Source organism: Carcharodon carcharias, assembly GCF_017639515.1.
Source record: "Carcharodon carcharias isolate sCarCar2 chromosome 33 unlocalized genomic scaffold, sCarCar2.pri SUPER_33_unloc_1, whole genome shotgun sequence".
Taxonomy (NCBI): domain Eukaryota; kingdom Metazoa; phylum Chordata; class Chondrichthyes; order Lamniformes; family Lamnidae; genus Carcharodon; species Carcharodon carcharias.
The window spans coordinates 3,669,811-3,687,275 of record NW_024470690.1 but is presented as its reverse complement, the minus strand read 5'-3'; the positions used below and the strand labels follow the sequence as shown (position 1 = coordinate 3,687,275).

The following is a 17,465-nucleotide window of genomic DNA, read 5'->3' as shown; positions in this document are numbered from 1 at the left end:
TAGAAGGTCTGCTTGGCACTTTCTCCTGTTTCACTCCCCTGGATTTTGGGGTCTTTTCTTTAGTTTGAGAGTGGCTATCTGTCCCCTTTGCTCCTGGAAGCTACTTTCAAAACCAACTGAACTCAAACAGCTTCCAAATCAACTGCTGTTTCTAGTTTCTTCTGTGTGTGTGTCTGTGGGAGGGTCCTGCCTCTCTGGACCCCTGTTGCTGGGCAACAGCCCAGTTTCTCTACTCTTTTTTTGTTGAACTTAGCTGCAACAATCGTAAAACTCTCATTAGAAAAGCAGGCACCTTGTAAAGTGAAACTAAAACTCAAAATACAGAAATACAAATCAAACTTAAACATTAAAGCTAAAACTCATTCCTTATACCCACAAATACAAATAGAACTTACTTAAACATTCTCTATTTCCTAACAGTATTGAGCTAATTGTTGGGGCTGCGGGCTGACAAATTTCCAGGTCAAGATGGACTTTACCCGAAGGTTTTGAAAGAAGTGACTAGCGAGATAGTTGATGCACTGGTTTTTTTAAATTTTCCAAAATTGCCTAGATTCAGGGAATGTTCCATTAGATTGGAAAATAGAAAATATCACTCCTTTATTCAAAAATAGAGGGAGACAAAAAGCGGGAAACTATAGGCCAGTTAACCTAACGTCTGTCACAGGGAAAATGTTAGAAGCTATTATTAAAGATGTTATAGCAGGGCACTTAGAAAAATTCAAGGCAATCAGGCAGAGTCAGCATGGTTTTGTGAAAGAGAAATCATGTTTAATGAATTTATTGGAGTTCTTTGAAGGAGTCACATGTGCTGCGCATAAAGGGGAACTGGTGGATGTGCTGTACTTAGATTTCCAGAAGGCATTTGATAAAGTGCCACTTCAAAGGATATTGCAGAAAATAAAAGTTCATGGCTTAGTGGGTAACATATTGGCATGGATAGGAGATTGGCTAGCTAACTAGAAGCAGAGAGTTAGCATAAATGTCTTTTCCTGGTTGGCAGGATGGAACGAGTAGTGTGCCACAGGGATCAGTACTGGGGCCTCAATGTTTTGCAATTCAAATCAATGATTTGGATGAAGGGATAGAAGGGATGGTTGCTAAATTTGCTGATGACACAATGATAGGTAGGAAAGTAAATTGTGAAGAGGACATAAGGAGGCTACAAAAAATATAGATAGGTTAAGTGAGTGGGTAAAGATCTGGCAAATGGAGCGTAATGTGGGAAAATGTGAAATTGTTCATTTTGCATGTTATCCAAATGGTGAGAGATTGCAGAGCTCTGAGATTTAGAGGGATCTGGGTGTCCTAGTGCATGAATCACAAAAGGTTAGTGTGCAGGTACAGCAGGTAATTAGGAAAGCTAATAGAATGTTATCACTTACTTTGAGAGGAATTGATTACAAAAGTAGGAAGGTTATGCTTCAGTTGTACAGGGCATTGGTGAGACCACATCTGGAGCACTGTGTACAGTATTGGTCTCCTTATTTAAAGAAGGATGTAAATGCATTTGAAGCAGGTCAGAGAAGGTTTACTAGTCCAATACCTGGAATGGGTGGGTTGTCTTATGAGGAAAGGCTGGACAGATTAGGCTTGTATCCATTGGAGTTTAGAAGAGTGAGAGGCAACTTAATTGAAAGCTTTAAGATCCTGAGGGGTCTTGACAGGGTGGATGTGGAGAGGATGTTTCCTCTTGTGGGGGAATCTAGAGCTAGGGGTCACTGATTAAAAATAAGGGGTCGCTCATTTAAGACAGATGAGGAGAATTTTTTTCTCTTGGAGATTGAGAGTCTTTGGAACTCTCTTCCTCAAAAGGCAGTGGAAGCAGAGTCTTTGAATATTTTTAAGACAGAGCTAGATAGATTCTTGATTAACAAGGGGGTGAAAGGTTATTGGGGGTAGGCGGGAATGTGGGGTTGAGGTTACAGACAGATCAACCATGATTGTATTGAGTGGTGGAGCAGGCTCAAGGGGCTGAGTGGCCTACTCCTGCTCCTAATTCACATGTTCGTATGACTTCGCACAATCCCTCTTTCGCCTTCCACAATGAAACTCGAGGGGCGGGACAAAGAAACCTACATAATTAGATTACTGCCACACTATTCCACAAGGGGTGACATTGGAAACCAAAGCATTTCCCTCCTTCACAGGAACCCATGTGTACTGTTCGGCATCATGCAGAAAGTCGATGAGATTCTTTCATCAGATACCAGGGTCACGTTCCATCAGGAATCTCCACAATTTTTTCAAGGGCTGGGGAAGTTGAAGAATGAATATCATATTTCCCTGCTCCCAGAGGTCGTGTCAGTGTGCCTGTTCACCCCTAGGAGGGTGCCGCACCTCCTCTTGCTGAAAGTTAAGGAAGAATTTGACCACATGTTACACAGGGCCATTATTTCCCTGATCGCTGGTCACTGTTGCCAAGCCCAGCGGCCACCTCCAGCTTTGTGTGGATCTAACCCAGCTTAACAAAGCTGTGCAGAGGGAAGTCCACCTAATGGTGTCAGCAGACGACAGTTTGTCCAAGCTCGCCAGTAGCATCCTTTTTATGAAGCTCAATGCAACCAGCGGGTTTTGGCAAATACCCCTGAACAAGTAATCTCGGCTCCTGACGACCTTTATCAGGCCCTTTGGTCGATTTTGCATTAACCGCCTCCCTTTTGGCATTTCACCTGCTGTTGAGATAGTCCAATGTATCAGATCAACAGTCCTTGAGGACAAACAAGGTGTTGCCTGCTATATGGACGACATGCTCATACATGGATCCACAAGAGCTGAACACGACCATAGGGTAAGAGAGGTCCTCAAGCCTATCCAGGAAGCAGGCCCCACGTTGAACAAGTGTGAGTTCGCCAGGGCCAACAAAAAATTCCTAGGATACACCTTCCAAAGGCCTGGTATTATGGTGGATCCTTGGGAAACAAAGGCCATTACTGAGTTTCCCCAACTGACCTGCATCACCGATAGACATCCCAATGTTTCCTTGGGATGGTAAACAAGGTGGGAAAGTTTATCTCTAACTTGGCCACACTCATGGAATCATTGGGAGATCTCCTGCGGAAAGGCCAGCAATGGTCCTGGGATGCGGAACCAATCAAGGCCTTTCAATCTATCAAAGATCGCTCAGTCTCCTCGCACGTCCTGGTGCACTACATTTCCCACTGGCATCGCTGCTGACGCTTCCTCCCGGGGCCTCGGTGTTGTTCTCATCCAGCTGCAAATAAACGCTGATAGAAAACCTGCCTACTTCACTTCGAGTCCTGACGGAAACCAAACAAAGGTTAGCCACTGTTGAGAAAGAGGCACCGTCGTTACCTGGGAGTTCGAGCGCTTTTCTGAGTACCCTATAGAGCTGCCCTTCCGAGCAGAAACAGAACAAACAAGCCTGTCATTACACTCCTCAGTTCCACAGAGATTGCCCATCTGTATTCAACAATTTCACCTCCGGTTGATGCGGTACCAATATACAACCCACCTACGTGCCAGGGAAAGCACAAACCACAGCCGATGCCCTCTCCAGGGTCCCAGTCGACCAGGCCACCCCTCCCTGATTCTACATTGATGTCAGAAGTAGAAGCGTTTTCCTCACCACCATGAGCCTCCTGCCCAAAACCAGGATGCCCAATGTGTTCGAGTGCCTGCTTCAGCCTCCAAAGATGGTCCAAATACAACCCTACCAATCGTCTCATCTGCAAATACAACAAGCAGCAAGCCCATCTGACCCTTGTGGACAACCTCCTAGTTCACGCCCATCGTTTGGTCCTTCCAAGCCCCGTGCGATGAGATATTCTTCACAGTCTCCACAGAGATCACCTAAACATCGCTAAAAGCAGAGCGGTGCCCTGAATCAGCATGGCTGCCAGGTATCATACAAACAGCCTAGGATTTTGTTCGGTCGCCACATCTGCTGAATTTACACTGACACTAAGGGAATCCCTCGAACCACCTGTCCTTCCTCATCGCCCCTGGCAGAAGTTAGGGCTCAACCTCTTTGACTCCCACAGCAAGTTGTCCCTTGTGGTTGCTGATTATTCTTCTCGAAGGTTAGAGATAATCAGACTTCATACAACCACATCAGAGGTCGTCATCAGGGTGCTACTGACCATCTTTTACACCAACTGGTTCCCAGACCAAATTACTTCGGATAAGGGGCTCCGATTTGCAAACGCCCATTTTTAGCAGTTCCCCATTGATAATGGGATCTCCCATGTCACAAACTCTCCTCTTCACCCAAAAGCCAATGGGGAAGCTGAGCGAGCAGTCTGGACCAGTAAAGATCTGATGTCCAGGAATTTGGATTGCATGCAGCCCTCGTGCAGTATTGGGATACTCCCCGGGCCAAAGGATTCTCTCCGGCCGAACTCTTTATGGGCTGTTGTTCAAAAACACAGGTTCCCTTGTTGCCTTCAGCCTTGTACCAGCCCCGCTGATCATAATTCTTTGAGAACGAAGGAGTTGGATCTCCGGGTGCCAATGGTACAATACCAGACGCAGAGCGAAAGCTTTGCCACCTTTAACGCTGGGTCAGTGAGTCTAGATCCAGGACCAAAACACTGAAGGCCTCATTCTCACTTGCACAGAGCACCCACTTGTATTTGATCCAGGTGCTGCCTGGTACTATCCAAAGAAACAGACAAGCCCTCGTTGCACTCACTCTCACCAGACTGCAGGGTTCCGACTACCACAAGATGTGGGTCGAAGACCCCCAAAACACTCCAGATGCTTCCACTCCCACTCCAAGACCTCCGAACAAGTGGAGCAGTCACCAGGACACACTCGGGAAGGGTGGTAAAGTCCCCCCACAGCTGGGGAACTCTGGAGGGGGGGTGGAGGGATAGGGGGTGCGATAGGTGGAGAAAGAGACAGTAATGTAAATAGTTCAAAAGCAAGGGTCATGTAAATAGATATAGTGTTACGACCGGGATGGGAGAAGGGCACTGTGTCTAGTTCGATTACTCCACAGGTCACAGCAGCTAGCAATACGGCCAAATATGTGCTTTACCTATTAATCTCAGGATGACCGTTCAATGACCAGGTTTCAATAAACAACAAAATTACTAATTTATTATAAAACCAGACCTGTCAAATAGAAGGCAAAGCTGATTAACATACAGTATGAAATATGCAATTATAGTAACTAGACTTTCTAATTCCCCTAACACACTCGCTCTCTCTCTCACACACACACACACACACACACACACACGCGCGCACACATACACCCCCGCCCTCCAAAAACAAATAAAAATTGAGGAATTCCACCAATGGTTAAAAGTCAATGGTTTAAGGGAGAAGGATGGATGGTGGAGTCCCTGAAATGGTGTCCGGATTATACAGGTGATTTCCCAGTACTGGCCTAGGAAACAGTGTCTCTTGCATTACTTTTCAGGTGGACTTCGAGGAAAACTTGCAGTCAGTCAATTCCAGAACGTAGAGTGACTTTGGAGCAACTTCAATTCACTTTTTACTTTGGACTGGATCTGGAACTTCAGGAACTGTTGTCTTTTTTTTACCCAGGCAGTTGATCCTTCTTGATTCCCTTCCAAAACAAAACAGCCGACCAGCTTTTAAACACAGTTTTCCGAAGCATGGCTCTTCTCAAAGCCATAAATCACCTTGTGACTCTCTTGTAAACAGTCCACCGGGGTCAAGAGGTTTCCAGCTTCTTTAAAACTGTTTAATTCTCATTTGTAACATGCTGTCTTTTCCAGGGACAGCAGCAACCACAGTCCTTGTATTAACCCTTTAAGGAAGTGTCTTTTAAAAACGCAAATTCTTCCAGAATGTTCTTAGTCCTTGAGGACGAACCATTTTCTGTGATTAAAGCATTTATGACAATATTTTCATGTTACTGTTAAAAAGATATTTTCCTTGGGGAGGGGGTAGGTAGGTGTATTATAAAGAGTTATCAGAATGAACATGCTAATCTATGGGGTGCATGATGATGTGGTACTAAGGTCAGCCAGCCATGTACTAAGTACTGTAAGGAGCAGACAGGTAGTCTTGAGGGGTGATGTGCGATCCCTGTAACTCACTCTGTACGTACTGTAAATAGTGTAAGTTGATATCCTGATATGTCTGCAGCTCTTCCTTGCTAAAATACTGGCCTAGCACATTCTACAATAGTTTGCTCCTCATTCCTGCTGAGGTAGACTTAGAGCCTGCCTTCTCACCCTGCCATGTAGTAAAATCATAGCATAAAAGCTGTGGTTCACTGAACTTTGAATTATTGAGGATGCTACCTGGAGGAGAAAAATGCAAACTGCCCATTGCTGACTCTCATTAAAATTGTGTTGATTCAGTCGAGTGGTGAGTGTTTGTCCCCCAATGAGCATCAATAAATCAGGTTACCCGCTACCTTATCTCATTCTATCTCTACTGTACATGGTGGCAGCGTGCTAGAACAGGCTAATGGTCATTGCCAGCATCAGCAGTGCCTTGTTAACTTGTAGAAAATGGAATTTTCAGAGGCCATTTCCCATGTATGATGTAACAAAGCGTGTTCAGCGCTGCATCTCCATTTGTCCATTGGTGTCCCCTTCTTCCCAGAAGGTTGACCACGAGTCTTCACCTCTGCCTATCCTGTGATGCCCTTACAGATTCCACATCAGTCATCTGCATCCAGTCCATTATATTCATCATCCATTTCCTCCTCTTTTTCCCTCTCCTACGTTGATCTTTCCCTTCCTGTAACTGTGTACCATCTACTCTAATGATGCGACCAGAATATTGGATCTTTCTCTCATTGATGTTATGCACTATTTCCTTTTTTCTCCAGCCATTTCCAATGTTGCCGTTCTGTCTTTGTAGGGTATGTGGAGCATCCTCCTCCATTGTGCACATCCCGAAAGGAAAATTCAGCTCATCGATAGTCCCTTTGTTGTTCTTGTCTCCGAGGCATTTAACATCAGTGACAAAATGTAGCTTCTCAGTATTACTTTCCTAAGATTCATGTTCAGTATCCTTGATGTTAACACTTCCTTCATTCAGACAAAGCTGGTCTTGGCCATCTCAATTGCTTCTTACATGGAACGCAGAGCCCAGAAACAGGCCACTCAGCCCATCTGCTTCCATCTAGTGTTAATGCTCCACATAAGCCTCCTCCCACCCACCCCTCTTCATCTCACCCTCTGCTTCATGTCTTATACATTAGCTGGGTCTGACCTACCATGCCAATATAAATATGTGTTTGTTCATTCTCGGTGAAGGGAGGGATAGAGAGGAAAATTGTTTCCTCTCTTTGCTCCCAAACCTTTCTCCCTCATGTGTTTATCCAGCTTCCCCCTTAAATGTACCGATACTATTCACCTCAACCACTCCCTGTGGCAGTGAGTTCCACATTCTCCCCACTCTCTGGGTAAAGGAGTTTCTGCTGAATTCCCCATTGGGTTTATTAGTGACTGTCTTCACAGTATATTTACAGTGCAGAAGGAAGCCATTCGGCCCATCGAGTCTGCACTGGCTCTCTGAAAGAGCATTCCACCTAGTCCCACTCCCCTGCCTTATCCCGTAATCTTGCACATTCTCTCTTTTCAGGTAGCAATCCAATACCCTTTTGAATACCTCGATCGAACCTGCCTCCACTACCCTCTCAGGAAGTTTGTTCCAGACTCCAACCACCCACTGGATGAAAGTTTTTCCTCGCATCACCTCTACTCCCTTTGCCAATTGCTTTCAATCTGTGCCCTCTAGTTCTTGATGTTCTCTTGAGTGGGAACAATTTCTCACTATTTACCCGGTCCATATCCCTCAGGATCTTGAATACCTCCACCACATCTATCAAGGGTGTCACAGAGTGGCTGCAGGTCATTCTTTTGGGGGAGCGTGAGCAGCCAAAGGTCGTGGTCCACACTGGGACCACTGACATAGGCAGGAAAAGGGACGAGGTTCTGAAAGCAGATTTTGGGGAGCTAGGAAGGGAATTGGAAAGCAGGATCTCAAGAGCAGTAATTTCAGTGAGTATAAGAACAGGAAGATTGAGCAGTTCAATATGTGGCTGGAGAAATGGAGTAGGAGGGGGAGGGCTTTAGATTCCTGAGGATTGGGGTCGGTTCTGGGGCAGGTGGGATCTGTGCAAGAAGGATGGGTTACACCTTAACAGGACTGGGACTAGTGTCCTCGCAGGGAGGTTTGCTAGTGCTGTTGGGGAGGTTTCAAACTATACTTACAGGGGGATGGGAACCTGAAGGGAAATTCAGAGCGGAGATGAGAAAAACTGGCAGTGGGAAGTAGTGAAGCATTAACTGATAAGGATGATATACCAGAGAATAGTATCAAGATAGATAGAATGCTTGGAATACTCTGAAGAAGAGTCATACAGACTCGAAACGTTAACTCTGTTTCTCTCTCCACAGATGCCGCCAGAGCTGCTGAGATTTTCCAGCACTTCTTGTTTTTATTTCGGAATACTTGGAGTTTGTTGGAACTAGAGTAGGCTATAGCAAGTCATTAGCTGGGGTCAGAACAAGTGGGAATGTTTAAAAAGCCTAAATCAGGCTGAATGTGCATGTATGTGAATGTACGGAGTGTGGTTAATAAGTTGGTGAACTGCAGGCACAGATTGACAAATGGAATTATGATATTATTAGAACAGAGACTGGGCTCAGAGAAGGGCAGGACCGGTGCCAATCAATATCCCTTTGTTTTGGACTCCCCCACAACTGGAAAAGAACCTCTGCCTCATGTCTTATCATTTGTCTGGCCCAGGTCAGGGTTGACATATGATGATAATATAAACGCGGGTTTATTTATTCTAGGTGAAGGGAGAGATGGAGCGGAAAATTGTCTCCTCTGTTTGCTCCCAAGCCTGCCACTTTTCAGTCAATAATTGCTCATTTTCTCCTGAGTTCTCCTCTGTTCTTAGCTACTGCCTGTTGCTGGGATACAGGATAATGTAATGCTCTCTGATCTCTAGTACCTTGCTTAATTTACCATTCAACTTGTGCAAACCTAATCATTAAGTCAAGCTATCCAAAGTGCTTTGCAGTACAAGGGTGTTTGGCATAGCAAAGGTTAATGTGGGACTGGAGAACAGTGGCACCCATAGTGTGATGTAGAGACACATGACAGTAGACAGGAGACAGAGTTGTACGGAGAGACTTAAATAGAAAACAGCATCAAGTTAGCTCCTAATTAGCACTGTACTTTGTACATGTGTATTTAGTTATGTGTTACCAATAAACACTACTGTTCAACCTTACAAGCCTCTGAACCTCTTCATGAGGCCTACTGAACAAACCCTCACAGCACGCTTTAGAGCCAACTCAACACTTTTTGATCAGTGTTGTCGATGTAGGGAATGCGGCAGCCAATTTGCACAGCAAGCTCCCACATAAAGCAATGTTATAATGGCCAGATCATCTGGTTTTTTTTTAGCAATGTTGGGTGAGGGTTAAATATTGACCAAGGCACTGGGAAGAACTACTCTGCTTTTCTTCAAAGTAGTGGAATTTCTGCTTGACCCTGAGAGCTCTGAAAGATGGCACCTCTGACTGTGCAAGCATTCCCTCAGTACTGGCACTTGACTTGTTGGCCTGGATCATGTGCTCAAGTTTCTGGAGTGGGAATTGAACACGTATCTCTCTCGGAGAGTCGCCTACTGTGCTATGGCTGACAGAAAGCACGGAGGGCGACATAACCGAGTATGATCCACTCTTTCATGTGCACACTCCAGCCACAGGTGCACTCTCTCCAATCTGAGCGCTGCTTGTCCGAACAGCCTTCGATCTTCATCCCTGGATCTGGAGTGTCAGCATCATACAGAAGGAGGCCATTTGCCCCATCATGCCTTTGAAAGATCTATCCGATTTGTCCCACTCCCCGCACCCTCCTGCTCTATCCCCATAGCCTTGCAAGTTTTTCCCCTTTAACTATTTCTCCAATTCCCCTTTGGAAAGTTCCTCTTGAATCTGCGTCCACCACCCTCAGGCATGTAAAAACATTCTCATGTCCCTCTCTGGTCCTTTTGCCAATTATCCTCAATGATTTGAAAAAAGCAAAATACTGCAGATGCTGGAATTCTGAAACAAAAATAGCTGGAAAAACTCAGCAGGTCTGACAGCCTCTGCGGAGAGGAACACAGTTAACATATCGAGTCCGTATGACTCTTAATGTTCTGATGAAGAGTCATATGGACTCGATACGTTAACTGTGTTCCGCTCCTAAAATACTGTCAGGCCTGCTGAGTTTTTCCAGGTATTTTAGTTTTTGATCCTAAATGCTTTGGTCATTAACTCTCCTGCCACTGGAAACAATTTCTCCTTATTTACTCTTATCAAAACCCCTCATGATTTTGAACGCCTCGATTAAATCTCCCTTTAACCTTCTCTGTTATATGAGGATAATCTCAGCTTCTCCAGTCTGTCTAGTTTGAGCTGGTTCACTGAAACCACTTCTTCTATTCATCGCTAGTTTGAATATTTAAATCCCAGACAGTAGAACCCAGGAAGGGACCACAACCCTTCTAGTGACTCATGGCCAGGACAGATATAGCATGGGGTTAGATACAAAATAAAGCTCCCTCTACACTGTCCCGTCAAAAAATGTTAAGATATAGGTTAGATAAAGTGTAACATTGCACTGTGAATGTAGCAAAACACCCCTAGGGCCTTTATCATTTAAATTTGACACCAAGCCACATATTTGGACAATTCACCAAATTGTTGGTGACGTGCCAGCAAAGCGCATCCTGCTTGCCCCCTACCTCTCTCAGCCATGCCTATCCCTTATTCACCATCTACGTGATTGTTGACAGAGTTGCAGAAGACTGCAAAAGAAAAATAATTACTCCACAGGGCCACCTACTGGCTAGAGCCTGTATCTACATTGTGACAGTCTGTTGTTTACATACAAGATTCTCATTCTAAGTTTCAATATGATAGTGAATTGCCACAACAGGGAAGTGTGTAGAAAATTTTGAACAATATATTGATACAATGACAAAAACAGAATTACCTGGAAAAACTCAGCAGGTCTGGCAGCAACAGCAGAGAAGAAAAGAGTTGATGTTTCGAGTCCTCATGAGCTGAAGGGTCATGAGGACTCGAAACATCAACTCTTTTCTTCTCCGCCGTTGCTGCCAGACCTGCTGAGTTTTTCCAGGTAATTCTGTTTTTTTGGATTTCCAGCATCTGCAGTTTTTTGTTTTTATCTCTATTGATACAATGAAATGCTCCTCCCAGGGGATGCTCCACGCACTGATGACCATTTACCGCCGGCATGGCATCACTGGACTATGGCGTGGATCAAGTTCAGCAGTCCCCAGGGTGATAGTCGGCTCTGCCGCCCAGCTTTCCACCTTCTCCACAACGAAACAGCTCACCAACGACCTGCAGGTCAGTAGATCTGAATGGATGGTTCTGCATAATAGTGAACCAGAGAAAGGGATGGATGTGGAGGGCTTGGGAGAATGAACAAAATGCACAGATGCAAACCCAGCAATCATGACCGCCGGGAATCCCAGCTCATTATCTTCCCCCTTCCCATGTTGAGAGGCCAGTCTCGTGCTGACTGTTTCTTCACCTGAGATGGGCTAACAGTGCACAGAATCTGTAACATCTCGCTCCCTATCTCAGGTCATCCTGCTGCTGAAACCTTCAACTATTCTTTTTATTACTTCAAGACTCGACTATTCCAACGCTCTCCCGGCCAGCCTCACCACTTTATCTAAACTTTAGCTCCTTCAAAACTCTGTTCTTTCACACCCTAACTCACACCTAATCACTCCCCGTGCTCACTCACTTGCATTGGTTACCAGTCTGGCAATGCCTCAGTTTTTAAAATGCTCACCCTCATGTTCTGATTCCTCCCTAGCTCAGTAACCTTCTCAAATTCTAACCTCTTAAACATCCCCCAATTTCCATCGCTCCACTATTGGTGGCCGTGTTTTCAGTTGCCAGGGCCCTGAACTTTGGAATTCCCTCCCTAAACCTCTCCAACTTTAAGTTCCTCTTCAAAACCCACATCTTTGGGCCTGTCCTGATGGCTCCCTCTGAGGCTCTGCATCAACTTTTTGTTTGATAACAAAAAAGGGACTTTAGAGGCGCTGTATAAATGTGGGTTGTAGTTGAGGTCCGCGTGCAGCACAGTCCTGTGGCTGGCAATGGCAGTGTGATATCGTGTCCCCATCGCTAACGGCCAGCGCCATTAACAAGTCCTTTGTTTTTCTCACAGCTCTTTCAGCCAGGCAGCTGGCTGGTATCACTGACAGCCGGGATGGTCAGCAGCGTCTTTGTGGTCCTCGCCATGACGCCCTTTGATGTAATCAGCACCCGACTGTACAACCAACCGGTGGATCAGGAGGGGAAGGTACTGGGTCATCGCCCATGTTCCAATATCTACCACCAGTTTCTCGACCCCCTCCACCAACTAGTTAGTTTGTTTTAACGGACAAGGGAACCAATAGTAAAGGAACATTAGGATGAAGAGTAGACCATTCAGCCCTTAGAACTTGAACCATTATAGTCAGTCATAATCAAGCATTGTAAGTCAGCAGCAAAAACAGAAAATGCTGGAAAAGCTCAGCATCTGTGGAGAAAGAACCAGAGTTAACATTTCGAATCCGTATAACTCTTCTTCAGAGCTCTGAAGGGTCACATGGACTTGAAACGTTAACTCTGTTTCTCTCTCCGCAGGCGCTGTCAGACCTGCTGAGTCCTCCCAGCATTTTCTGCTTTTGTTTCAGATTTCCAGCGTCCGCAGTATTTTGCTTTTATTGTAAGTCAGCTTGCAGCCACAGCAAACGATTAGGAAGGCCTTTTTCACAAGAGGGCTGGAGTATAAAAGCAGGGAAGTCTGGTTACAACTGTATGAGGCATTGGTAAGGCCACATATAGAGTACTGTGCAGAGTTTTAGCCTCCTTTCTTAAGGAGAGACATATTCGCACTGGAAGCAGTTCAGAGAAGGTTCACTAGGCTGATTTTTGGGAGGAAGGGGTTTGTCTTAAGAAGAAAGGTTGAGCAGGTTGGGTATGAGCTGATCTTATTGAAGCATATTAGATTCTGAGGGGGCTTGACAGGGTTTGCCCTCAAGAGGGAATCTGGAACCAGGAGGCACATCCCATTTAAAATGGAGATGAGGATTTTTTTCTCTGAGAGAGTTATTAGTGTTTGGAATTCTCTTCCCCAGAGAGCAATGGAGATAGGTCATTGAATTTATTCAAGGCTGAGTTAGACAGATTTTTGATGTACAAGGGAGTCAAGAGTTATGGGGACAGGCAAGAAAGTGAAGTCAAGGCCCACATCAGAACAGCCATGATCTTATTGACTGGCAGAGCAGGCTTTATGGGCCAAATGGCCTACTCCTGCTGCTATTTCTTATGTCCTTATGTAATCAGTCAGCTGCAAGTGTTATTGTCAGTCACTGTTCCTGTCATCTTCTTGCAGGGTGTGTTCTATAGAGGATTTCTGGATTGTTTTACGAAAACCATGAAGAAAGAAGGCCTGCACGGCCTCTACAAGGGCACCGGGGCTTCCTACTTTCGACTAGGCCCCCACACCATACTCAGCCTCTTCTTCTGGGAGGAGATATGCAAGTATTACAGGAAGTAGAGGTTCGCTGGACAAAGACTCACATCTGGAGAGCTGTGGCTGGAATTTGCACTGTCGTACTGCTCAGGGACTATTCATCTCTCTCTCTCAATGTGCCCCATTTTTCCAACGCTCACTCAATGTAGTGGGGGAGACAGTGATGTCGGACATCACACGCTCTGATAGACAACAGGATGGTGAAACACAGAAAGCTGAATTAAAACCCAGTGAACGCTCCTCGGAACAACATTGCGGGTCTGAAAAAGAAAAAGGGCCTGTTAAAAATGTCATGGGGGGGAGGTGGGATGGTTTGACAGGAATGAACGGATGTGGTTCACTGGGGGTGGTGGAGAGCGATGTCAAATGGTTGGCACCAGGTCAGGCTGGTTAGGGTTGGGGATGGGGAGTCTACATTCATGTTTTTTAATTTATTTTTCGCACTGTCAACCTATCTTTGGGACCAGTGATTTTCAATCGGTTTATGATTTTGCTGAACTAAATGAGCTGGAACTCAGATCAAATAATGTGGGTTAAGGTTTTGGGGGAGAGTAGTGGTTCTGGGGAATGGGCTGTGAGGGAGAGTTGTGATACTTAGTGGTGGTAGGTGGTGGACTTTTGGGAGAGTAAAATGTAGAATCAGTTTGGATGGAGATAAGAAATAGTAAAGGAAAGAAGTCACTGGCAGGAACAGTTTATAGGCCCCCAAACAGCAGCTACACAGTAGGACAGAGTATGCATCAAGAAATAATGGGGGCTTGTAAGAAAGGTACTGCAATAATTGTGGGTAACTATAACCTTCATGTCAGCTGGACAAATCAAATTGGCAATGATGGTCTGGAGGATGAGTTAATTGAGTGTATTGAGACAGCTTCTTAGAACAATATGTTCTGGAATCTACTAGGGAACAGGATATTTTGCATCTTTAATATATAATAAGATAGGATTAATTAAATACCTCATAGTAAAGGATCATAAGTGATCATAACACGATGGAGCTTCACATTCAGATTGAGAGTGAGAAATGTGGGTCCATAACTAGTGTCTTAAACTTAAATAAAGGCAATCATAAGGGTATGAAGAGAGTTGGCTAAAGTGGAATGGGTAAACAGGTTAAAAGAGAAGCAGTGGTAGACATTGAAGGAGATATTTCATAACTCTCAACAGATATATTACATGGAGGACGAAAGACTCTACCAGAAGGATGTACCATCCTTGGCTTAAAAGGGCATTCAGATGGTATCAAATTGAAAGAATAGATGTACAATGATGCAAAGGTTAGTGGTATGCCAGAAGATTGGAAAAAAGTTCAGAAATCAGCAAAGGATAACTGAAAAAATAACAAAGATGGAGAAATTGCAGTACAAGAGAAAATTAGCAAGAAATATAAAAATGGACAGCAAAAGCTTCTATAAGTATTTTAAAAAGGAAAGAGCAGCTAAAGTGAGCATTGGTCTCTTAAGAGGGTGAGACTGGGGGAATTCATAATGGGAAACAAGGAGATAGCAGAGACTGCACCCGGAGCACTGTGTATAGTTATGATCACCTTACTTAAGGAGGGACATACTTGGAGGCAGTTCAGAGAAGGTTCATTAGACTGATTCCTGGGCTGAAGGGGTTGGGTCTATACTCATTGAAATTTGGAAGAATGAGAGATGATCTTATTAAAACCTAAAAGATTCTGAGGGGTCTTGATGAGGTAGATGCTAAGAGGATGTTTGCTGTCATGGGGGAAACCTATAACTAGCGGACACAGTTTCAAAACAAGGGGTTTCCCATTTAAAATAGATGAGGAGGAATTTCTTCCCTGAAGGTCATTGCTCTGTGGAATTCTTTTCCCTAGGGAGCAGTGGAGGCTGGGTCAGTGAATATATTCAAGGCTGAGTTAGATTTTTGATCAAGAGAGTCAAGGATTATGCTGGGACTGGTGGAGTTAAGGTCACATCAGATCAGCTTGATCTTATTGAATGGTGGAGCAGACTTGAGGGGCTTAAGTGGCCTATTTCTGCTCCTACTTCTTATGTTTATGCTGGGGGATGGGCCTTTGGCAGGAGTTGTTGTCCTGGTTTGGGGGGGGGGGGGGGGGGGGGTGGGGTGGTGAAACGAGGTTTTGGAAAAGAGTTGGGGTATTGGAGGGGTAGCCTTCGATGGTCTGAAAGGCTGTGTCCTGCCTGTAATATTAGCTATGACACCCATCACACCTTCCCCGGCCCCAACACACCCTCTCAAAATATCCCACATTACAACCCCTATTAACGAGGACTCGGGGCTGGAGCCTGACAGGATTAAAAGATGATTTGCTAATAGCTCCAGCCTTGAAAGCCTCTGCAAACACAGGTGAGGACATCCATTCGAATGTGTGCTCTCTGGAAAAGGATTGCAGAGTATGTCAGCACCAGTCTGCCATTGAACCTGATGATCCAGCATTTGACTGTCCTGTTCAGAATGGCGTAAGTTGCAAGGAAGCTGATAATTCCGAAGAAAAGTCGGTTCTTTTCCCACTTGCTTCTTGGTCTCACGACGTGCAGCAATTCATGATTAATCTTGTTCAGTTTTTTTTTCCGGATACTCTTTAATCAGCCGACAAACAAACACCAATTCTCAGGAGCCCTGTCCAGCCTGAAGTGACAATATGCATAATGTAATGCTTGAAAAAGATGGTCAACACACTCACCGGTTTCCTGTATTGAACACAGAAGTCCGTGTGTATTATTCTACTGCTATATTCGTGCCACCGCTAAGACTGCCTATTTCCACCTCTGTTAACATTGTCCAACTTTACCCCAGTCACAGCTCTTCTGCTGCAGAAACCCTCATTCACATCTTCGCTATCTCCAGACTCGACTATTCCAACATGCTCGTGGCTGCTCTCCCTCATCCTATCCTCTGTAAACTTAAGATCATCCAAAACTGCTGCCCGTGTCCTAACTCACACCAAGTCCTGTTCCCCTATCACCCTCTGTGCTCGCTGACCCACACTGGCTCTCTGGTCAAGCAGCATCTGGACTTTAAAATTCTCATCCCTGTTTTCAAATCCCTCCATGGACTCGACCCCTCCCTATTTTAGCAATCTCTACCAGACCCGCAAACCTCCGAGATCTCTGCACTCTTTCAATTCTGGCCTCTGGAGCATCTCCAAATTCAATCATTCAGCATGTTCAAGACAGAAATCGACAGGATTCTGGAGAATAATGACATCAAGGGATTATGGGGATAGCATGGGAGAGTGGTGCTGAGCTAATGATCAGCCATGTTCCAACTGAATTGCAGAGCATGTTCGACAGGCTGAATGGCCTCCTCCCTCTCCTATGTTCCTGTTTGGGATCCTGAGCTTTGTAGATGGCTGCATTTGTTTGTGATGTGACAAAGGGAGGAGCAATTTGTGCACGTTCGTGTCAGTGAATCAGTCTGTGACTCTATCGTGTGCAACTAGGCAGACCCTCTAAATTAAGTTCTGAGGTGCAAACTGAAACCTCGTATTAGGGGAGCAAATTAAAACCGAATCATGTTTTCCAAAATGATCTGTTCATTTGTCAGTCATTATTATTAAATGTCTCATCAGAAATACATTGGGGTATTGCTTTTTTAATAGGACTTTCTGCAGATGCTATCGAAAAGATTTATTTTATATTCTACAAATGAATGTATTCTTCGGTAAATAAATACATTATATGAAATTTTTTAAAATCATTGCCCACCGTGGGGCTTGAGATCACAGAATCACAGTGCAGAAGAGACCCTTCGGCCCATCGAGTCAGCACCAACATGTGAGATCATGACTCCAGGCCTAAGAGTCCTATTGACCACCAGCTGACTAGCCTGGAACTGCCTCCACAAAGCCTTTCCAACTCCTTTCAGAAGACTGTTCCTTAAACTTGCACTCATTATTTCCTTTTTGGATATCTGTGATACTTTGCAAGTTTACCCTGCGTGTAGGATCT

The 17,465-nt window shown here is 44.8% G+C and overlaps 1 protein-coding gene across 2 annotated transcripts in view; it reads left to right on the top strand.

Annotated features, from left to right (window-relative positions):
- slc25a35 (solute carrier family 25 member 35) overlaps positions 1 to 15,582 on the top strand; it is a 45,928-nt gene extending 30,346 nt beyond the window's left edge. Inside the window, exons 3-5 of one of the 2 annotated variants that reach the window (XM_041181319.1) lie at positions 11,181 to 11,333; positions 12,172 to 12,306; positions 13,384 to 15,582. In XM_041181319.1, the coding sequence (XP_041037253.1) occupies positions 11,181 to 11,333; positions 12,172 to 12,306; positions 13,384 to 13,548 (453 nt within the window). In that variant the 3' untranslated portion in view covers positions 13,549 to 15,582. The remainder of the gene's footprint in view (positions 1 to 11,180; positions 11,334 to 12,171; positions 12,307 to 13,383) is intronic. The other variant, XM_041181320.1, reaches the window with a different exon arrangement.
- The last annotated feature ends 1,883 nt before the right edge of the window (positions 15,583 to 17,465 follow it).